The sequence below is a fragment of the Talpa occidentalis genome, unplaced genomic scaffold, assembly GCF_014898055.3.
Source record: "Talpa occidentalis isolate TD23 unplaced genomic scaffold, MPIMG_talOcc4v2.1 talOcc4.12, whole genome shotgun sequence".
NCBI lineage: Eukaryota > Metazoa > Chordata > Mammalia > Eulipotyphla > Talpidae > Talpa > Talpa occidentalis.
In genome coordinates, this window is record NW_023601212.1 from 64,937,144 (window position 1) to 64,961,079 (window position 23,936).

At 48.2% G+C, this 23,936-nt stretch overlaps 1 protein-coding gene across 1 annotated transcript in view; it reads left to right on the forward strand.

Annotated features, from left to right (window-relative positions):
* The first annotated feature begins 2,102 nt into the window (after window positions 1-2,102).
* The window catches only part of GPA33 (glycoprotein A33), a 32,267-nt gene continuing 10,433 nt past the window's right edge, over window positions 2,103-23,936 (forward strand). Inside the window, exons 1-3 of the mRNA XM_037508008.1 lie at window positions 2,103-2,145; window positions 19,563-19,717; window positions 22,370-22,586. Coding sequence (XP_037363905.1) covers window positions 2,103-2,145; window positions 19,563-19,717; window positions 22,370-22,586 — 415 coding nt within the window. The remainder of the gene's footprint in view (window positions 2,146-19,562; window positions 19,718-22,369; window positions 22,587-23,936) is intronic.

The following is a 23,936-nucleotide window of genomic DNA, read 5'->3' on the forward strand; positions in this document are numbered from 1 at the left end:
TTTGCAGACTCTCAGGCAAGCAAGCGAGAAGAAGCAGGTTTGTTTAGAGAAAGAAAAAGTTTATTGAGGAGAAAAGGAACAGAAATAAAGTGGGACTCCCAGGCCCTGAAACCAGCCAGGGAGGGCCAAGGAAGCCAAAATGGAGTCGTGTCTCAGGAAATATATACCTTCTTTCCCTCATTATCTTAAAATTCCAGTGGTCTCTCCCTGGTTGGTTAGTTCCCAGGTGGCCTCACAGCTACTGAGCAGGGGATCTTCACATTCCTTATCTAACAGGTTTGTCTCTCCTCATTTGTTGCATCTTCTCCCTTGTTTGATAGATTTATCTTTATGACCCAGTCTCCCAGATGGGCATGCCTGCATTTCAAGGAAGAGAAAGTCAAACATCAGCTATTGAAGAAAAACAGGCTGGCGCCCACTGGTCTCAGTGCTGACCCCATCCCTCCTCCCCCTTGCGTAAATATCCCTGCACTCTGTCAAAGGGCAGGATGGTGGTCTCCCAGACACGAGTCTGCTGCCTTCCTCATTTGTCAACAAATTAAACCACTCTCTTTTTCCCCAAACTCCACTTCCCTTTATTGGCTGAGGGAAACTGAGGCTGGTGTTTGGTAACAATGTTGACCTTAGTCCTGGGATGTTTTTTATTCCCAGCGTAATTGGTTACATTCCTCTTGTTGCCCTTATCTGTGGAGTCTTCCTTTACTCTCCGAAGGTCCCCACCTGCACTGTCCTTGAGGCTGCCTAATTCTCCCTAACTTGCCCTAGGATTCAGGAAGTCATCACCAAGAAGTCACATGGCACCACCATTACCAGTCACCAAACCACCATCTTGGGTGTCAAAATAGGGACTTAGTAAGAGACCGTCATAGAAGGGAAGAGCTACCACAATGAGGAATCACTGAGGTTCAGTTTACACCCACAGACTTCAAGGTTCCATGAAGACATCATGTGGTATGAGAGAGAGGTGAGATGAGGGGCAGAGAAGGAGAAGAGATGGGAATAGGGCTGAGAAGAGCTGAAGGGTAACATCAGGCTAGCAAAGGCTCAAAATGATGGGCTCTCATGTAGGGAAGGAAGAGAGGCAGGCAGGTGGGAGGGGAAGATGGGGCACCCACACCCCTAAGAGAGACCACAGATAGGAGGGGCTCTCTCAGAAGAAGGTGACAGAGGACCTCTATCTTCTCTGTACCTCCAGTCACCACCCTGAGCTTGCAGAAAGCGACATCTGAGCCACTGGAGATTAGAAATCCGAAAACCACGTCCTTGCTATGTGACCATGGAAAGCTCATTGAATTCCTCTGAGACTCAGATCTATTTGTAAAATTATAGTAATAATCTCCCCATTTTGTTTTACCACTAGGTATAAAGCGGGTCCCTTCCTCAAGCCCCAGTTACATTTCCTGTATCATTTCCCAAGTGATGTTCCCAATGGCACTTATCATTCTGGAAGTAGGGCCGCCCCAATTTGCCTGGGGCATGGGCCAGTTCCAGGCAAATTGAATGTTGGCCATGGTATTTCTAAGCTAGTCTTCTCTGCACACTTGTGTCCTCTCTTTCACCCCAAGCAGACTGTCAACTCTCTGAGAGCAGAGACTCACTGTCTTCCACAAGACAGTGTCTCCAGCATGGGGTAGTGTGGAGGCTGTAGACAAGGAAGAGAAGTAGAGGAACAGATCATATTGCATCTTGAAGTGTTTCTATTATTGGAGACAACACCCTTCTTTTATTGGGCTTCAGAGGGTACGTTGAAATCATGTTTCTTTTTATGACATAGCAGTAATTTCGTATCTGCTATGGATAAGCCCACACCTTGTTGAGAAACCCAGAACTTTGTACACTTGCTAAGTGTAACACAGTCAGAGGAAGTGACTGGATCAGGAAAAGGTGGAGAAGGTCCCTGTCATTGCTTTGGTGGAGTAGGTGGAGTCTGGCTCCATAGGTGAGTTAGCCTGTCAATCAGGCCAAGGGGCAGGTGGGGCTGAGCTGAGTAGAAAGATAAAAACCAAGTCACCAACGGCTAAGCCAGATTAGAGCTTGCTTTGGCTTCCACCAGTGCGTCCAGTCTGTCTGGGCCAGGTTTGGAGCAGAGAGGAAACGAGACCATGGTGGGGAAGATATGGCTGGTGCTGTGGATGCTCTGTGGAGGTGAGTAGGCCCCCTCCCCGCCCAGTGTCCAGGCGTGAGGTGGACATAGAGGCCGAGCACCGAGGGGCTTCGTAATGAGGGCCTCCAGTGACATGGCCATGTTCCTATTGGGAAGGATGATGTCTTCTGTGGCTCGGGCTGCAGTTTCCAGGCTGGAATCAGAATTTTTTTTCACATATTAGTAAGTAAAATTCCAGCTCATTTCTAGAATGAAGAATTCATATATTCTCAAGGCCATATTTCCTGGTCCCAAATCAGACATAGGATCCAACATAAAATCTGATGATAGGGACAAAACATTTGACATCAGGGTTGTCCCAGAAAATGCAGGTTGTGTGGATTAGACATGTCTACTATGTAGGATTTTATCTGTCACCTTCACACTAGAGAAAGAGACAGTGGTAAGTGATACACCTGTTTCACATGCAGGGAAACAGAGGCAGAGGACAATGCAATATATCCCTTATCATGCACACTGCAAAAGTAGACTCAAACCCCTCAAAGCATCCAAAGAGCAAGAGCCCTTCTGAGGAGCATCATTGAATACTCAGAAGAAGGAAAACCCCACAAAATAGAAATAAGATATTCCCCAGGCATCTCTTCCTCTCCCCTCTCTCAAAGTCTAGCCTCAGAGTCCTTGGGTGGAAGGTGGCCCATGATAGGTGAGGGCTGGATCAGCAGGCTGGGAGGTCAGCCTGAAAAGGATGGATTGGCTCAGGCTGGAGGTCCCTCAGGGGGTGCATCTGACAGGAATCAGAGGGCCCCTTGTCCTCAGATTTGAGTTCTTGGTTCATTCTTCATCCAAACAGCTTTTGTCTGACACATAGTTTGTGCAGACCCCAGAGCAGCAAAGGTCTCAAATGAGCACAGTCATGGTGAACCTGCCTCAGCCATCAGATGCAGACAGGAAGGATGCTTCCAGCCTGGAAGGGGAGAAAGCCAAAAGGAAGTGTCCCTCCTTGTCCAGTCAGCCTGTGATGCTTTGATCCTCTTCTTTAGAGCCAGAAGTCTTTTTGCCTCCTCCCACACCCCCAGGACATATTCCACGCTTGAATAATAAGAACAGATTAGGGCTTGAAAAAAAATAATACTCTTATCCAGCCTAGAACAAGTGGCCTTAACTCTGGGTTGCCTGCAGGGTGCATTTACCCTCTTCCTGTGAAAAGGCATGTGACCTCTGGATGAACTCCTCCAGAGAAACCAGTTTTGGGGCTTTTGTGCAGACCAGAACCGCCCCTCTCCCCTCCCAGCTCACCCAGCCCAGAATCACATGTCTACCACCTTTGCTTCCTTACCTTACACCCAGGGGAAGGGGCTGGTACCATGGGCAGAGGAAGCCTGGCGCAGTGGTCAGCTTGGGGCATATTTGCCAAGTGGAAACATTTGGGGGTGAAATCGGCATTGCCATGTGCCAGTGCACAATGAGGGCCTTCAAAGGCCAAACCTAAAAGTATCCAGGTGGTCCTCCCCACAAGCTCATGAGAAGACACCAGGGGAGAGTGGGAGGACTTCCTGGAGGAAGTAAAGCTGAATTGGGTTTCAGAGGACCTACTGGCCTTTGCCTGCCTTCCTTTCTCCATCAGGACTTGCCCAGTAATGGCTTAGGTTTTGCTGCTGGCCTGAGCAGAGCAACACCAGGCTGCTGAAAAAAGGCCCCAGGGTTCAACAGCCTACGGGGAGGTAGAAGCTGTCACATAAGGTCACGTGGGAGGGACAACAAAGAAGGGGGTGTATTTGAGAATTTACCTGACAATTCTAAACACCTTCAGTGACACACTTGTCCCTCCAGGTACACTGCTCCCACCATCCCATGGGCCACCCTACCGCCAGCACAGGCACTGGGGAGGGGGCCCTCTGTCGTAACTGACTTTACTGGGGGGACAAATTAGTTCAGTTTGCTAAACTTCAGTCTTCTGATCTGTGTGGAAGGAGGAAAGTGTAACTATAAAGTGTGGAAATCTACATTGTACCTCCTATAGGGTATCATGAATAGCAAACAAGTGTGCAGATATAAAGATCTCGGAATAATAAGCATTCGGTTAAGGTCAGGAGCTCCCTGGGGTCTGCCTAGTCAAAGTGTAGCATAGCTGAGCCTGGTGTCACTGGCATGTCGATGCCCCATGTGGTGACCTGGTCCCAGCTGTCAGGTTCACAGGACTCATGGGATGAGAATCAGGTAAAAGAGTAGCCTCGTGCCACTTGACCCTAAGAGGGTGGGATTCAGACCAGAGCCAGCAAGTGCACTGCAAGATGGGCAGCCAGGCCCTCCATCTTCTCTGTGGCTGTGGGCCCCATGGCCACTCCATTCCCCAGAGCCTGGCCCACCCCTGGGGCCTGGACACTACCTGCTGATCCATGAGCACAAGCCAGAAGCCAGGGCATCCACCAGGGCAAGTTGTACTGTCTGCCTCTCTAAGATGCTAATAGGGCTAAAATGCCGCAATCCAGCCCTAGTGTGGGGGTGTGGTGAGCCTAAGATAGTGTGTGTTTAAAGGGAGAGAGATGACGGTAAAGGGCAGCGGCTATCAGCCCTGGCTGCCCATCAGGATGGCCTGGGGAATCCAAGTATAGATGCCCCCAGCCCCAACCTTCTGTATCAGACTCCTGAGGGCCAGAATCTGGGCAATGCTCTGATTTTTTTTTTTTCTTAAGAATTATTTATGTGTGCATACAAGAACTGGGTACAGGCCAGAGGCATGGGGGGTGAGAGGATTCACCAGAGACAGAGTGGGGAACAGAACAGGTGGATTGACTGAAATACACTGTTGAGGGGAGCAGCGGGCGAGTCAGGAGAGATCTGCTACTCCATGTGAGCAGCTCCCTGGCCGGGGATCAAACTGCAGTGGTTGCAGACAACTTCATAGGTTGCAGCTTTAACCCCTTGCGCCACCAAGGAGGCCCCGATGCTCTGATTTTGAAAGCTACCTACCAAAGTGATTCTGGTGTGCGGTCTAGATTTAGAGCCACCCACTAGAGTTTGGGGAAGAGTGAGTTTCGTGAGCCACCTCCTGTATCACCAGGACTTGCTGCTCAGTTGTGCCCACCTGCCTGCTTCTCCGAGTGGCTGTAAAATTTCCCTCAATGGCATGTATTCTCAACCTTCCATGCACACGAGTCACCTGGGGATCTTGTTAAAATGCAGACTGATTCAGTAGGTCCAGGACTGCACTCGAGAGTGTGCATTGTAGCAAGTGTCCAGGTGAAGGTGATGCTGGTCCAAGGATGCAAGTTTGAGAAACAAGGTCCCGGGGAAGAGCTGGTTCATGGACACAGATGGATCCTCATTTTGGCTTTGCAAACCAGAGCCCCATCCCAGGCTTCTCGGTAACTCAGACTACTGAAGGCACTTCTGGTCACCAGGGGGCTGGAGGGGGAGTTGTGTGGCCCAGCATGTGTGTGTGACTGGCCAGGGCTGAGTCTGCTCTTCCTGAAACTCTGTCCTGTTGCTCCCCCAATACACCCTTTCCTGGTTCTCCTCCACATCCCTGGCTTCATCTTTTTGTGTCCTCTGAAGCCTCATTCTCTTCTACCCACCATGAAACATCAGAATTGCTCCCACACAGACCCTCTTCTATTTTCACTCCAGATCTGTATCTTTAGTTGACAACCATTGCCAGTGACTCAGCCTGCACTAAAACTCTCAAACCTCAAAGTCTTTCCTGAGCTACAGATCTACAAGTGCGAAAGCCCACATGACTTCTCGGCTTAGCTGGCTCAGAAACATTCAAACCACAAGCTGAAAACCATCACATGATCTTTGTCCACAAACCTAGGTTGTTTTTCATGTTCTTTACTATAATAAATGACATTCCACTCATCCAGGAATTAAAGCCAAAACCTAGCAGTCATCTGTCACAGTTTTCTATTGCAATATAATAAAACACCCCAAAATGTTGTGACTTCAAGCAAAAATAATCAGTCTTTGCAAATGTTCAATTTGGATGGGGTTGGCAGAGGCAGGTCGTCTTAGCTCCATGCTGTGTCATGGAGACTTGATTGGGATTGGAAGACCCCCTTCTAAGAGTGTGCCCTCAACAGCTGGCGAGTTGGTGTTAACTCTGGTTCCTTTCTTTGTGGAGCTCTCCGCAGGGAAGTTGGGCTTCCTCACAGCATGGCAGTTGGGTTCTAAGAGACAAGACTTGGAAACTGCCAGTTTCTTTTGGTCTAGACTCAGGAACTGACCCAGTACCCTTTCCACCATGATCTGTTGGTGCAGCATCACAGAATCCAGACTCAAAGGAGGGAACATGACACCCACCCCTGGATGAGAGGAGTTTCACAGTATTCTGGGGCTACATTTTACCATCTCCATATCACCCTTGACATCTCTTTCTCCCTCAACTACAAATTCAAATCATCATTTGAGTTCTCCAACATCTCTTGATTCTTTGCATTTTTCTCTGTCTCTTCTAATTAAGTTGCCTCTCTTAAGCTACTTCCATGACCTCTAACTGGCCATGTGAACCATTTTTTCCCCTTCTCTGATCTGTTTTCCACCTTGGAGCCAGAATAACCTGCTAAAATAAAAAGTTATGACTATGTCAGTACTTCTACTTAAAGTTCTTCATTAATTTCCCATCACTATTAGGAAAAAGACTTGAACTGTTGTCATGCATGTTAGACTTGGGCACATCCCACATTTCTGGTTATGCTGGCAGTGACTCCAGAACTGCTATGCAAGAGAGAGAAAGAGGAGGTGGCCTGTTTGAAAGAGAGAAGGTAGTGCGGTTTGTCCTAAATGTCCTTGAAGGACCAAGTACAATGCTTCTATTTGGCCTGCAAGTTTACCTTGCAGGAGTCAAGACTTCAGAGGTTAAAGAATATCAGACAGGTGTCACACACTCCCAAACCATGCCCTTGGTGCTATTGCTACGTCCTGGCTTGGTTGAGCATCTGTAACATGCCCCATCTTGTCTCACGCCCTCACCTCTGCACAGAGCTCCTCTGTCCCCACCCACCTTTTCCTGGTTCTCCTGCTTACTCCCCAGTCTGCTCAAAAGGTCCTTCCTCATCTCTGTTACATCCTGTCATTGAATGTGTAACACTTGCTACCATGATAGATTTATGTTGAGCTCTGTCATTATTTATTTTATCCACAGCATCTAGCACAGGGCCTGGAACACAGCCCTCAGTGGCCTTTAGCTGGATGGGTGCTAGGGAGTGGGCATCTCCCTTTGAAACTTCCCTCCACTCCAAGTTGGTTTGCTTTCAGTATCTACTGCCCTGCCCTTCTCTCTTCCAGGAAGTCCCTACTTCTCTCCAATTTCCTCATCTCACTTTCATCTCTCAAAATCTACCCATCCTGCATTTCTTTCCCAGGATCCCAAAAGAGGAACTAATTAGGGAAATGATTCCTTATGCAGATTAAAGGAAGGAGTTGCTGGCCCTGTCCTCATGCCTCCCAGATATTGCATTTTAGCTGGAGCTTCAGCATCTCCATTCACTGGAGGGAATTTCAGTATTGACACAAGTTGGGGAGGACTTGAGGGGTAAGTTCAGTTGTCCCTCAAACCATCTCATATGGGGGGGGGGCATATAAGTTTCCTTGCCATCCCCACTCTACTTGCTGAGCTTATCTCTGGTCCAGATCACCCCGACCCTGTCCACTCTTCCCAGGACCCCAAGTGAGAACCCACCTCCTTCTTGAGGTGTCTCCCTCATCTCTGTCATCCAGTGACCTTTGAGCCACTTTCTTTTTTTCTGGTGAGTCAGGGATGCCATAAACCCCTGGCATGAGAACCTGGTGACAGCCAGACCCTGCCACTTAGGCCTGTCACAAAGTTCATGGCAGGAAGCATAAAATACAGAGGGTAGCCTCTCCCCTACCAGTGCTCTGGCACTCGCTGCCCACACCTGCCCACTTATCAGATAACACTGGCCAGGCTGGTCCTCCACCTCGGCCCCAACCCTGCCCCTCCTGTTCCTTCCTTCTACCCCTTCCCCTTCGAGGCTGGGGTCTGGTTCCATCTAGTCCCTTTCTATTTTCTGTTTCTTCCTTGCAGGGAATGCCTTCCCAATAACCAACAAGCCTGTTCAAGGCTCTCCCTCTTCTATCCCAGAGGGGATTGAGGAAGCCTTTTCAAGATCCCTTCTGGTCCTTTGATTCCAGTTTTGTCATCTCCTTGTGCTCCACAATCTCCTTTACCCAATAGGCTTCCCTCTCTGTCTCAGTTTCCTCACTGTCCAGTTTACTTACGGTGGTTTATAAGCATGCCTTGTGTGTGTTGGAGAGCACTTGGATAATAAAAATACACAAAACAAAAACCCAAAATTGGCCTATTATCCATGAGGTTCCAGAATCCAAAGGTAACTGTTACACTGTATTTTGGTATATTTCCTTCTGGAATGTGCTCTCTCTCTGTGTGATGCTGTTGTAAATCATCCTGCTTCATCCCTTAAATGCACAAGTTCAACCTAGTGAATTGAATCCCTTGGGGACTGTTTCAAGTCACACCTCTTCTGAATTCCATTAAAATCCATTAAAATCCTTCTCCTGAGTCCTAATATAGCCCCTTCCTTCCTTTCTTCCTTCCTTCCTTCCTCCCCTTAGCGCTTGCAGATAGCACTTAATTAGGCTCTGTTAGGATGCAGGCTGACAGTGACTGCTAACTGCTTCCCTGGAGCAGACACTATGCTGGAATCACTCAGTCAACAAGGTCTTATTAGCACCCAGCTCTGTGAAGACCCCTGGGACTGGGAACCTGTGGGTGGTGGAGAAAGAGGAATATAAGACAGACCCTGCTGTGAGAGCTGGGTCCTCTAGTAAGGGAGCCAGCTTGCACACACACACACAGCCTATCCATGTGAGAACTGTGCTGTGCAGGATACGTGCTGTCTGCAGTAACTCAGAAGAGCCAGCAAGCAGTTAGGGCAGAAGGTCAGAGGAGGGGCATGAATATGCCTCTATTCTCAGTGCCTTGCACTAAACTAGGCTCTTAGCAAAAATTCATTGAATTGATTTGAACTTATAGATTCCTAAAGATGTACATTGAACAATTAGGCTAACAATCATTGAGCCCTAATCCCCCCCCCACTGACCCCCGGTATCTAGATCCCTCCTCCCCCAGGTGCCAGTGGGGTGGTCCCACCTGGGAGGCAGGACACACCTATCCACCTGCATGAGCTGACCCCTTCTTTCTTACCCACCCTCCATCCCACCCCACCACCCACCCCCAGGGACCAGCACTGCCCCCTGGTATCTAGTTTGGGGGCTTCTGGATCCCTTCTGGCCTCCAGCACCTCCTTCCTAAGAATGCGGTTTCTCTGAGCAAATGGATTTTCCTAAGTGGAAAGTTTCCCTAGGGTTCCCATAATGTGCTGCTTGCCTCCAGCAAGCCAGTTCCATCAAGCATTTCATTAACTCCTTGGATGTATTACTTTCCGTTAGCTCTCAAGAGACTGTTTATTATCTTTTTAACAAACCTTAATTATTTACAAGCAATCATCAAGGCTTCAGGCTGGGTCTCCACACCCCAGCCCCTTAGGGAGGTTCAATGACCTCTCCTGTTTTCATCTGGGGCAACTTGCAGGCTGGGCTTCCCCTGTCTGGGATGACTTTGTCCTTTATTTGACTCGGGGGGCATTTGCCAACAATCTGAGGGTAGGTACTTCAACCAAGTGTCTCTGGATGTAAGCCCTACTCTTCAGCTTAAATTCTTTCTAATTTGATTTGTTTGTTGTTAAGAAGCATGTACTTGAGCACCTCCTATGTATCAGGAACCTTGCTGAGCCTTGGGGGTATGGAGGAGAAGCCAGCGTACCAGAGGCGCAGGACATGAGAATATAGAACGCAGGGAGAGTTCTTGCTGTGTGCCAGGGTAAAGGATGAACTAAGTATGAAAGCCGTTTCACCCTCACCACAATCTCGAGTTAAATATTATCTGCATTTTATAGCATGCACAGGGCAGGTTCACTGTCCATTCCAACAGACAGATAGTTTTAGAGCCCTCGAGGGATTTTTTTACAGGCTCTCAGGGAACCAGGCACACAGGCACACCGACAGGGAGGCTGGCATGCAAGGAGGCAGGCATAGACCGGGCAGGGGTGCTGGGAGGCTGGCGGGCAACCTAGCTTCCCAAGCCCCCCCCACGAATATCCAAGCTCTTTCTCTGGCCTCTCTCTGGCCTTCTCAGTCTCGTGATCTTGCCTTAAAGTGGTCCTCAGAGTGGTCCTCCTCGATACGCTGCTGCCACTGCCTTTACCCCTCTCCTCTACACAAAGGTGTGTGCATTTACACATGTGCACCCACACACGCAGAGGCCCATGCTCATTGGGCCCAAGTGTCCATAATTACAGGTGCGTGGGCCCTGTGCTCACGCTCCCAAGCACTTTTTGCATAGGCCACACCGAGAAGGTAAAATAAAGCCTGATAACTTCACTTACCCTACACTGAGGCACAGAGAAGTTAAGTAGATTTTGCAAGATTGCACAGCTAGGAAAAGTAAGAATAAGGATGCCAGCCTGGGCGATTGGCCTCCAGCATTTCTGCTCTCAGACACTCTGCCATGTTGTATAATAAACTTGCACAAGGGAGAAGCATGAGGCGGCAGTATTCCTGGGAAGCCGGTGACACAAAGAACAGAGTAATCAACTCTGCTGGGAGAGACAGGACATTTCTCTGGGACAATGTATGTGTTCAAAATCTCTTCCTCAGCAAATTTTTATGGTGCCAGAGATAGTAAGAGTCCCTCCTTGCAGGTGGAAACACTTGCTTGTCCAGCTCCAAGGAGATGAGAGGGTGGAAGGGCTGCGCTTACAGGGGAGGGCGAGTTCTGGGCAGCTGGAAAGAAGACCCCCCCAGTGTAGACCTATATAAGGAAGTAGGAAGGGAGGTAATTGGAAGGTCCTAGAAATGAATGTCTCGTTTTCCTAGTTTTCTAATCACAGGTTAGATGTCTATTTGGTGCCTTTGTCCTCTCCACTGAGTAGGACGCAAAGGCCCCCTGGAAAAGCAAAGCCAAGGAGCTAATACATATTTACCCTATGGGAAAACGAAAGGGAACTGAATTTATTTCAGATGGAGGTGAAAGAGTACATGATTACAAAATCACAAGCCTTTCCTGTATGGTGGGAAATTATTAAGAAGTCAAGCCAGGTGTGTTTATTGCTAGCAATGTTAGAACATGACACTATTAACTGAATCAGGGGCAGGATTGAGATTAGCTATGGAGAATTCCCAACGATGGCTGCTGGCATAAAGTTCTTAACTACAGAATAAGTTCTCATCCAGGATTATAGAAACTGTACATGAGTCAGGACACAGGGTCAGCCTTTAAAAATCCTTTTCAAGCTTACAAAAAGCATCTAAAGAGTCTTCTACATTTTCTTTTCTGTAGAAATTATCTCATTCATTCATGTCAATCTCTTCCCTTACAAATCTATCAACATAAAATGATGTCAACTGACTGTTATAATAATGCCTAAATTTGATCTATTTTTCAGTTATAATCATTAGCAATCACTGTTCCTTTTTGACAGTTCATTCACATGATGGTGGGGAATTAGCTATTGTGATTTACTTCTAGCCAAGCACACGCCTCAACAGACCTAGGGACGAGAAAACAGACCTAGAGACAAGATGAAAACCATGTGTAATAGTGATTATCATTCATTGAGTACTGAGTCTGGGTTCGAAGTACACATTTCAGGATATTTAATCTTACACTGCCCATTCTCAAATGAGGACTCTGACACAGAGAACTCACATAGGTGCTCAAGGTCATACATTTAGTAAACAAACTAGAATTCCATCGGAGGCTTTCTAGCTCTGTGCATTTAAACTCTGCTACTTCCTAAAATGGCCATAGAGAGTTTGTGCATTCAGCAGGGCATGATACAGTTACAGGAATAGAGTGGTTGATTGGAGTATCTTGCCCTCCAGGGAAGGGATATTCAGAGACCCTCTGAATCCTGCCAATGAGGCCTGTCTCATTTGCCAGAGGCTTTCTTGCTGCTGAGAAGGATATAAAATATCTGAGAATGGCAAGAAGCTGCAAAGAGTGGATGTTGTTTTTATGCAATTACAGGCCTAGTTCTACATGAAGTCTACCTGGATTTCTCTTCTGTCATGAATATTGTACATAGGGTTTGATTAAGAGGTTTACTGTGTGCATGAGTCCAGTCTATGTAGCCTGGGTCAGGGTAGGAAGGTCACTTTATGGGTATTTATCTTCCAGAGGAGAGCAGGGCACTCATCTGCAAAAGGTGCACATTAAATACTTGTCAATGGGCTGAAAAAAAGTCTAAGCATTTCTGTGAGGGGGGTGAGGAATGCAATGCGGGCAAGGAACAAGATACAAACTGGATTTTGTTGGTAGTCAGAACAAACCCTGCCCCCTCCAACCGCCACAGGCAAAAGTTCTCACTGTGCCCTGCCAGTTGGGCCGCTGCCCTCCGCCCTCACCATGGCTGCCACTCAGACTCCCTGGCAGCTCCACCATGTGCAGGCTTTCATGTCTAGATGGAGCAAACTGCTTCACTTCCCTGAGCCTCAATGCTGTCATCACAAAACAGGAATAATACAAGATAATACATAATCTCCATCAGGAGAATATGACAAAAACGAGAAAATGCCTACGAAATACCTACAGGGTGCCTGTGTCATCAGGTTGCAATGAACACAACATGGAAATTGAAAAATACCAACTCAATGTATTGGCTCATTTTCTTTCCTTTGACTGCTGGTTGAATCTTCCTCCCTTTAATCTTGGCCAAGCAGGTAATTAGACATTCAGTCATCTAAAGGAACGATTCAGTGGTTCTCTTTGATGTGACCGTGAGAATTAGCACCAGCAGAAAATGAGGTACAGGGGGAGGGGCAGAGGGACAGTGCAGGGGCCAGACGCAGCAGCCCCTCCAGGGGCAGATTGTGAGTAGGGCGTTAGACAAGAAGAGAATCAGGGGCTGCTGGTCAGGGAGAAAGCCTGAGAGTGGTCACCTTCAGGACGCAGCTTGGGCCAGTTTCCAGGGCGATGTTCTGTTCAGGTGAGGAGAGAAGCAGTGAGGAGATCAGTGGTGGTTGCCATGAGGACACCCATTCTTCATTTTATGAAGAAGCACTGCGTATTAAAGTCTGAACAACTCGAACTGTTCATTGGGTGTGATTTGTATTTAAAAAGAGGAGCATGTTAATTGAGCTGAAATTTTGATCGCACAGTGCAATCTGCAGAGCTGAGAGATGGGGATGGTCTTCAGCTAGACGCTTTCCTTCTCAAAACTGCTACATGGCTGTCAGAGCACTCAGAGATCTCACCCACATTTCCACCATCATACCCACCTCTGGCCCCCCATCAACATCATTAGCCACATGCCATTACAGTGGATGGACGGATGGATGGATGGATAGATGGATGGTGTAAGGACAGGAAAGGACACAGTGCAGGTTTTCTAGGATCCCGCAGACCAGGTGTAAGGTCAGGACTGGACACAGTGCAGGTTTTCTAGGATCCCATGCAGACCGGGTAAAGGAGAAGTCAGAGTTCTTAGTGGCTTTTTGCAGGCTTTTATTGGGGTTTGCCAGGTACACAGCAGGCAGGGGAACAGGGGGGCCGGGAGGCTGGCAGGCCTCCCAGCCCCCACCAAGTCTTCACTCTATCTGGGCTCTCCGGCCTTCTCTCTCTCTCGACTTCTGCTGCTGCTTTCTCAGCTTCTCTTTTGGCTTCTGCTGGCGTCCCCGTGACTCCACCCTTAAAAGCCCAATCTTAGCCCAGGTGAATCCCATCTACCTATGCCCACACCCTACTCCAGGTGCCCGCCATCAGGCATGCATTCGGGACCACAAGGATCCATCATCTATCCTGATGGCGGGAGGGCAGAAAAGCCTGACATTTTTTCCTTCCTACAGTCCACCCACTCCGGGTTTTCTGCCATACAATCTACATATATACAATTTTCTTAGCAAACATAAACAAGGCATCCATGGCACACAAAAGCAAATACATCACAATATAACAACAAAATACAACAGAACACAAATAATTCCAGGCAGGTCCCCAACCTAGTGGCAAAAGACAATTATTGGTACCAGCAGATGAGCCACCAAATCTGCTGCCGAAGGCACTGCTGATACGAGGGAGGGGAATCACTCACGGCATCTACTGTAACACGACAGGAGCCGTCAGGCTTCCTGGCCTTCTCTGGCTGTAGTCTCGGCTACAAGCCACACACCGCATCCACCCCAAGGATGCACTAGCTCTGGGATTGGCGATTCTATACTGTTGGGGGTAATTGCCGACCCTCAGGTTTCTGTCTGCAGTCGCTCCAACACTCGGCTTTCATAGCCACCCATGCTACTCGCAGGCCCCTGCACTCAGGCCAACCCACTGCACAAGCGCATGGGTCGGGGATCCAAACTCTGCATTTGGCTTGGGCTCTACCCCAAGCCACGTTCCCCACCCATCCCCCAAGGACGGGTTCCTCAGCTCCTCACCCTCACTCAAGAACGAGCAGGGCATCACCCACAGGTGATTTTACGAGACTCACTGGTCTTCAGCATACCCAGGATGCTTAACAGCCACTCAGGGCTTCCCAAACTTAGCATCAGCACCAGCTTTTGCCTTCTCAGTTGGCTTTTCTCCTCTGTCTGGCTGCTGGGCATACACAGGCTGCTTTTGGCCATCAAGGCCCACTGGCCACCCCCAGATTCCCATCTCCTGGGGTGTACAAACAATAGCATCCTCCCCCAGGGTCCCAAAAACTTAACTTGCCAAAGTTCCTCCACCTTCTGGCGAGATTGTCAGTCCAAGTTCATCAGTCCAAGTCCGTTAGGCCTCTCCCTGCATCAGCACTGGCGAGCTCCGAATCGTGGTCCTCTCTTCCCGATGATTACTGCTGCCTCAGGGGTCTTTGGCTGTTTCTCTCGGGTGTCTCCTTCATGCAAGGTCTCATCCCGCAGCTCCCAGACCTTGTCCCTCTCCTGTGCCGCCATGACACCTCCAGCGCTGTCATAGGCAAACACAGTCTGTTACTCCTTAGTCCCTCCAGGTCTTCGGAGGGCTCCATACCCGTCTGCATGGATCATCTTGCCAACTTATGCCAATTGTAAGGTCAGGAATGGACACAGTGCAGGTTTTCTAGGATCCCATGCAGACCGGGTAAAGGAGAAGTCAGAGTCCTCAGTGGCTTTTTGCAGGCTTTTATTGGGGTTTACCAGGTTGTAAGGGCAGGACTGGACACAGTGCAGGTTTTCTGATCCCATGCAGACCGGGTAAAGGAGGAGTCTGAGTCCTCAGTAGTTTTGCAGGTTTTTTTTATTGGGGTTCACCAGGCATATGACAGGCAGGGGTGCTGGCTGGGGGGCTGGGAGGTCTACCAGCAAGTCTTCACTCTATCTGGGCGCTCTAGCGTTCGTTCTGCTGCTTCTCGGCTTCTCTTTCGGCTTCATACTGCTGCTGCTGCTACTGCTGCTGCTGGCGTCCCCCTGACGCTGCCCTTAAAAGCACAGTCTTAGCTCAGCTGAATCCCATCTACCTATGCCCACACCCTATTCCAGGTGCCCGCCATCAGGCATGCATTCAGGACAAGGATCCATCATCTATCCTGATGGCGGAAGGGCAGAAAAGCCTGATATTTTCTTTACCCTACACAGGTACACAGCAGGCAGGTACACAGATGGCAGGCCTCCCAGCCCCCACCAAATCTTCACTCTATCTGGGCTCTCCGGCCTTCTCTCTCTCGGCTTCTGCTGCTGCTTTCTCGGCTTCTCTTTTGGCTTCTGCTGGCGTCCTCGTGACACCGCCCTTAAAAGCCCAGGTGTAATCCCATCTACCTTTGCCCACACCCTATTCCAGGTGCCCGCCATCAGGCATGCATTCAGGACCGCAAGGATCCTTCATCTATCCTGATGGCGGGAGGGCAGAAAAGCCTGACATTTTTTCCTTACCCTACAGATGGGTAGTGGCCTGGGTCCTTTCCAAGGCTTGCCCTCCCTTGGCACCCTGGACACAGTCTCCTTTGCCCTGCAAATAAAACTGGAGATGCCCCCCTCCCACCTCAGGGCTCCAGTGCTTGGCCCCAGAAGCTGTTTGCAGTCAGTGCAATTGGCTGCAACTGACAAGCATTTTACCACCCACCACCGGTGGCCCCATAGGGTTCAGGCTGCAAGCAGAGGACAGCAGTGATGGTGGGGAGGTAGTGATTCCTCTATCACACCACCCCAGAGTGTGCAACCCCTGGTTCAGGGCTGCAGGGAGAAGCATAGGGTCCCACAGGCCAGCTCTAATGTTGTGGCTCCCTCCAGCTGCATGCAGTAGAGAGGCCCATGGATTTGGTGCCTGGATCATAGAATGGACTCAACAGGTGCAAGCTGTGTGCTGATTGGTGCAATGGTCCAATCAGACTTGTAGGTGGAGGGAGGGGGGTGGAAATCAGGAAAGAGGATATAAGGTAGGGCAGGTAGCAGCTTGGGACTCTGACTCTGGGTTCCTGGTCTCAGGATAGACATGCTCTGACACACTCTGTTCCTAAGAAAGACTCTTCTTAAGAAAGACTCTGTTCCTGACCTCTGAAGAAAAAAGAATTTGGCCTAGGACCGACCTCCAAAGGAAGAAGAGAAGCCAAAAAGCTTTGCAGAGAAGTCAGAGTTTAGCAGAGGCCAAGGCTGCTGCACTTGTCTCTGATATAGCCTGCAAAGAGCGCCAAAGGCCCCAGGCCTGGTGTCTCAAAGAGCTGGCTTTTTTTTTAACTTGCATCGAAGAACTGGGGTCTAGGCCAGAGGTGTGGAGTGGGAGGTTAAGGAGATTCACCAGAGACAGTGGGGAGCAGAACAGGCAGATTTACTGATATACACTGCTGAGGGGAGCAGTAGGCAAGACAGGAGGGGTCTGCTGTGTCATGTGGGTTAGCTCTCTGGCTGGGGATGGAACTCAGGCCATAGCAGTGATAGCGCTGAAACTTACCCTAGGCTACCAGGGAGCCCCCCTCAAAGAGCTCTTTGTTGGTGTGGGGCAACTCACAAAGAACTGGAATGCTAGTGAGTAGGTGACGAGCACTACTGGCAACTGCTATCCAATCTGAGGCCAGGAACCGAGAGTCAGAGTCCCAAGTTGATGTCTGCCCTGCCTCATGTCTTTCTGGGACCCCCACCTACAAGTCTGACTGAACTGTTTTCAATCTTATGGCTGTTTGGACCATAGCATCAACCAGCTCACAGCTTGCACCTGTTGGGTCCATTCTATGACCCATGCACCAAATCCACGGGCTCTCTACAGCCCACAGCTGGAGGCAGCCACAGTGTTCATTGGAGCTGGCCTGGGGGGACCCATGCTCCTCCCTGCAGCCCTGAACCAGGGGCTGCATGCGCTGGGTGGTGTGGTAGAACCACTGCCCCCCACAGTCACTGCTGGCCTCTGCCTGCAGTGTGAGACCCAGAGGGGCCACCAGTGGTGGGTGGTAAAGTGCCTGTCACCTGCTGCCACTTGCACTGCTCTTAAGCAAATTCTGGGGCTGGGAGCCAGTACCCCGAGGTGGAGGGGGGTGGGTCTGCGGTTTCACAGGGATGCACCTCTGTCCTCATACTCTTGGCTCATTCTCATCATCAAAAAACACTCAAAAATATAGAAATGACCCAACAACTTTTAAAGGTACAAACCTCTGGACCTGCAGTTTTTTCCACCTCCTGCAGTCCCATCTTCTCCCCACTTTCTGGCAAGAGCTATCTACTTCCTATTCTCCCATGATGACCCCTCCAGGCTCCACCCTCACTGCTTCAGAGAGTCACCCCTCACAGTGGCCACCTGCCTGCTGTGACATCCAGGGGTCCTCTGCCCAGCTCCCTGGTTCTGGGCCTCAGCAACGCTGACAGTCCCTCTGCTTTCATGTGACATGTTTCTTCTGGGCCTCTGGGAAACACTTTCTCTTTCTCTTCTTATCTCCCCACCAGTATTCCTTGTCTCTTGCTGGTTCCTCCTGGTTCTCTACCATGAGTACCAGGGTATTCAGAGCTATTAAGCATCTCCAATTTCACACAGCCACAAACTTCTGATCTTGTCCCTGAAACCTGTCTCAGTAAATAACAATTCCATCCTTTCAGCTGCTCAGGCCAAATCTTTATTCTTGACTCCTCATTTCCTCTAATAACAAATCTAATCTGCAGTGAAATCCCACCAGCTCTTTCTCCATATGTTCCAACTTGGACCATGTCATGCCACCTCCATGACTGTGACCTGAGTGCAAGTCCTTCTGGGCCATTGAAATAGCTTCTTGTGTGGTTTCCCCACCTCCATTCCCTACCTGTCTGTTCATTTTACTTTGGCCAGAAATGATCTTTAAAAACTGCACCTCAAATCTATTGTCTCTGCTTAATCCCTCCAAGGGCTTTCCACTTCATTTAGAGTGAAATATAAAGTCCTAAATATGGAGACAAGGACAGGAGCAACCTGAGCTCCCTCTATTTCTGCCTGTTCTCATTCTTTTCCCTCCTCCTCTCATGGCTTCCCAGCACCTACACCTGACTCTGCTGCTATGCTCCTGCTTCAAAGTTTCTCTACAGGGATTTATAGGGTTCTCTGGTTAATCATCTATTGCTGCAAAACCAATCACCTCAAAATTAGTGACTTAAAATAATGCCTTTGGATATTTTGATCTCTCCATGGCTTCTTTGCTTCCTGTAGAATGTTTGTTGGGTTCCCAGGTGAACGTCTCAAGGGGACCAGGCAGAGCTCATGGCCCCTCGTAACCTGGCCTTAGAATTCACTAAGCCACTAAGGCCTTAGTAATCACAGGTCCACCCAGATCTTAGGGGAGGGAACAGGGACCCCACTTTTTGATGGAGGGAAGTCAGCATCAGGGGGTGGATGATTTTTGGTGGCCACACTTTTTCTCACAGTGAATAAACTCCCCTGGCAAGACCCCCCATCTCCCTGCCTTGATTTAATTTTATTCATAAAATTCCTTTCTACATTTTAGTGCTCCATAAATATTTGTTAAATACATGAATAAATCATCATGACAACTAAAAAGGTGGTGGAGAAGAAGCATTTTCATGAAGCATTTTCTACCTGCTAGGCACTGAACAAGTAGTTATACCTGTCATCTCATTGCATTCTCCTAACAACTCTGGGAAGGATTCATGTACTTATTTCACTAAGAGGAAAGCTAAGGCTGAGAGAAGTATACACAGCTGGGAAGAGGTGGGGCTGAGGCTCTACTGAAACTTTTGGCCACCATACAATGCACTTTACTTCTTTGGGCCACTGCAGGCGGGGGACAGAGTGGACAAAAGAACACGTGTTTGTCTTCACCCCAGTCTTGGAGAAGAGCTAATGGGTGCTGTGGGAGATGGCAATTGTAGTGTGCTTAGCTGTGGTTGCCCAAGGCAGGATGTCACTGGGCATCCCCTGAGAGGCCCTGTGGGCAGGGATGGGTATATCCATGATCCTTACTTCTCTCTTCTCTCTCCCACTTTCTCGCTTTCTTTCCAGTATGGGTGACTGACAGCTCCATCCTTGTGAAAACCCCGACGGAAACGATTCTGGGTACTGAGGGAAAGAGCATTGTCCTTCCGTGTAATTACAGCACTACTGCCTCCAGCCTAAGAGGATTGATCCAGTGGAACAAACTCCTCAAGAGTCATACGGTGGGTGGAGACCCTTAAAAATTTGGGGGCATCATTGAAATGATACTCATCCGACCATGACCTTGCAAAGAGCAATCACTACAGAGTCTTCCAATAGATGTCAGCACCCAGGCAGGGCTGGGTGGGGAAGGAGCAGTTTGTGCTAGGCCCAGGAAGGAGCATAGTATGTCACTTTTATGTTAACAAAGTCACCTTCCCCAAACTCTTTCTGTTGACCAGTCTCAATGACCAAAATTGTATCCTCTGAGTCAGTCATTTCTTTTGATCAGCACTGCACTCTCCCTGAGACCAAATTTTATAAGTGTTTTGGTTTTTTCCTTTTTGAATTCTTTGGGGGAGTATGAAAGAGGCTTTATTTTCTATTTCTATTTTGGAAGAGAACATAATCCCATGACTCCAAAACTGAAATATCATAAATCCCCGCCACTAGGCCACCCCCCACCAGACCACCCCCCACCACTTACATACAAGGCAAAGCTGATTTGCACTGGCATTGATTGCTCAGGGCCAGCATCTGTTCCAAATTGGTTGGTAATGCAGCAACAATTACTAAATATTTGTAATATCACTCTTGAATAAGATAACTGATTTAGTTTGTGTTTCTTCTGGTGAGTATTTATGAAAATGCAAGAAATGTAATTACATAGCTTCATACAGACGTTGCCTCTGTGTTTCTGTTGTCCCCCTTTTTTTCTTCACAAAAGGTAGCATATTCTAGGCACTTGTGCCCTGGCATTTTTCACATCACAGTTCCTGAATAGCTCATTACCACTTAATTGCGAGCATTGTCACCCTTTTAGAGCTGCATAGGGGCCCACAGTGTGGAGACCCCTCGCTGTTTAGCCACCTCCCCATGAAGGATGCTTGCTCACCTCCAATCCCCCTACAACCAAGACTAACCTGTCACATGGGCCATGCTATGTGTGCACATGTACCCATGAAGCACTTTCTCACAAGCAGTAAGAGCTTTTATCAAATTGCCCTCCAGCAGGGAGCATTCTGTGTTTCCACCAGTGATCACCAGCATGCCTGCATCCCTGCAGCCCTGTGCGTGTGGATTGTCTAAGTGACACAGACACAAGATCAAACAGCACAGAGGCAGGCAGGGTACAAATATGCCCACCCCATGCGTGAGCAAGAAGTTACAATGAGAAAGCTGAGGCCCTTCAGCTTCTGTTCCCTCACCAAAGACAACCAGTCTTCTCCAGTGACCTGCGGAGGCTCTTATGCAAATACAGAAATTGACATTTGAATATGGACGTTTATGTGTAGCCATACACTGTGCTGTGCTTGACCTTTTTCTTTTCACAATATATTTTGGAGCTCTCTCCATCTGTCAGCACATTTAGATCATTCTTTTACCACTTGCATTCAGTATTTCATTCTATGAATGTACCAAAGATGGACATTTGGTCTGTGTTCTACAATACTGCAATAAATATCCTTAGATGCATGTCTCTGGATATTATTATTATTATTATGAATGTGTCATCTTTCATTAGCATTTTACATACCACCAACCACCTCCCCATCTTGGTGTCTTCCTCAGCGTTGTGACTGTCTCTCATGGCTTTCCTCTTCTCTCCCCTCTCGACCTTTCAAAGTGAAGTAACTCTGGGACTTGCCATTTCTCTACTCATTTACCTCGGGCGGCTTCATCAAGCCCATGACTCAGTTAACACCCATATGTCACTGACCACCTCCCCAGCCCCCATCCCAGCTGCACTCAGCCTACCCGCCTGGCTCCAGCTGAACTTCTCCACCTGGGTGTCCTCCCACACTCAGGCAGACCACCTGTAAGCACAATGCATCAGTTCTTCCTTAAAACTTCCTCTTTCTAGGTGTTTCCTCTCATGGAAATGACATCACCAGTCACCCAAACAGCCAAGCAAAACTTGTCCCCCTGGAGCGATGCCACTGCCTAACATATACATTTGATCTGACTTCATCTCCAAATGCTATCTCTTTCACAAGTCTCAAATTCATTTTTTTTTTTCTATCTGCACTGCTACAACCTTAGCCAAAGACCATCATTTTTCACTTAATTCCCAGCCTCATCTCTTAACTGGTTCTCCTTTGCAACCTGTGTTGAAAACTAACTTCCTAAAATACATGGCTATCTAGTGTTTCCAGCACAAAATGCAAACTATTCCAACCACACACGCAACAGATGGCCAGGCATCTGTCCATCTGGCAAGGCATCCCTAGGGCCTGGGCTCTGAAGCCCAGATGCCTAGTTTGAATCCCAGTCTTGCCACATTAACTTGGGAGAGGTATTTACCCCTCAATGCCTGGTTTCCTCACACGTAAAACAGGCATAATCATAATACCTGCTTCATGGGGATTTCATGAGGATTACATGAGACCACGCAGATGCTTATACTAGCACGTAGCAGACTCAACAAATAGCAGCTATGGTCCTTCTGGCTTCCTGTCCAATCTCCCCTTTCACCGCCCCTCCTCATATACTCAACCCCATTCCTACTGAACCACTTGGGACTGGATGTATCGTTTCCCATTTCCAGCTCTTTCTCTATCATTCTTTCTTTAACTGACATGCCAAACACAGTTATTCTTCTCCAACAATCACCACCCCAGTGCCCCCAGCCCTTCACCAGTGAAGATCAAGTGGTATTTCATCTCCTCCCCCAGGAAAGCGTGTTCACGCAGTTCTTGGGAACAAATGAAACCACCTTTGGTGAACGTTATATAAATCGTGTCAAGCTGTCAGGCGACCCTCTACAGTCAGACGCTTCCATCATCATTGACCGGCTGACCATGGAAGACAACGGCACCTATGACTGCTCAGTGACACTGTTATCAGACAAGGGCGGCACGTCCCAGTCACGTCTCAACCTCATGGTGTTGTGTGAGTATCCCATATCCTTCCTGGGATGGAAGGAAGAGGGTGGTGATGGGTGGGGGCAGAAGGAGGAGAAGAACCCTGGGGTTAAGATGAAGCCAGAAGCAGGCAGCCAAGCCTGCCTAGGAGCTAAGAATTCACCTCCATCACCTCCAGCCACCTGGGGCAGGAGGCCGGCTCCTTCCTTTGGATCAGAGGACTGTTCTGAGTTCTCTGTCAATGACTGTCAGCAGACAGAGCTGCTCCCCAGGGCAGAGGAGAAGCCTGGCTTGAAGTGCTCCCTGAGGGCCAGCCTTGGAGCTTCTGTCCATCTCTTCTCCCTCCATCCCAACTCTTCTCTGTCGCATGCCAAACTTTTAAAGAAAAGCAAAAAGGACACCCCCTAAATCCTCTTGTAAAGACTCTCGTGGTACCTTACTTTGATGTTCTGAGGTGAAATCATGACTCCCTTAAAGGTAGTGCATCTTTTCCTGTTCTAAAGTCAGCTTATCAGTAGAACCCGTCACACCACCAGCTCCCCAGCCCTCTAGTCAGATTCTACCACCTTTGAAATATGTCCCAAGATAACATTTTTTTCATACAAATGACTTCTTATTGCAGTTGATAGTTTTAGAAAGATCTATAAGATCATCTATTTTGGTATTCCCACTTTGTAAATGAGACTCAGGAAAGGGAAGCACATGACTCAAACAGTTAATGGGAAAAACTTGAGTGAATGCTTACTGTAAGTCCAGTGCAAAGGATGGCCCCCGCCCTGGGAGGTGGCAACTTATTAAATCAAAACAATGGATCCGTTTTCCTTTATTCTTTACCCTTTGCACTACTTGGTGGGAGTTTATTTTTAATTGCTTAGGTAGCTGCCTGGCTTTTTGAAGTATTACAGCAAGTCAGACAATATAGCCCTGAAAAAAAAATAACTAACCCTTGCCTCCTCCCTCCAGTGGCTAGAGCCCTCCAAATACTGGGGTATAGTCTTCCACACTTTCCCCTATGTCCTCTCAACAAGCACACACACTCATACATTCGTACACTCACACTCAATACACATACTCACACCTTGTTTTTCTTTCTTTCCTTTCATTAAAAGATAATATAAATGTTATAAAATGTTACAATGCTTAGACATATTATAAATTATATAAATATTATACATAGAACTTGCAATTTTCTTTAATGCTTCATGCACATTTCTCCAGAGCAATACACATAGAACCATCTATTAACAGCAAACATGTGCTGAGACTTATCCCCATGTTCCTTATGATGGACATTTAGGTGGGTTCTTTTTTTTTTTTTAAACAATACTGCAATATATAGACGCAAATACATATATATGTAAATATATACATGTATATG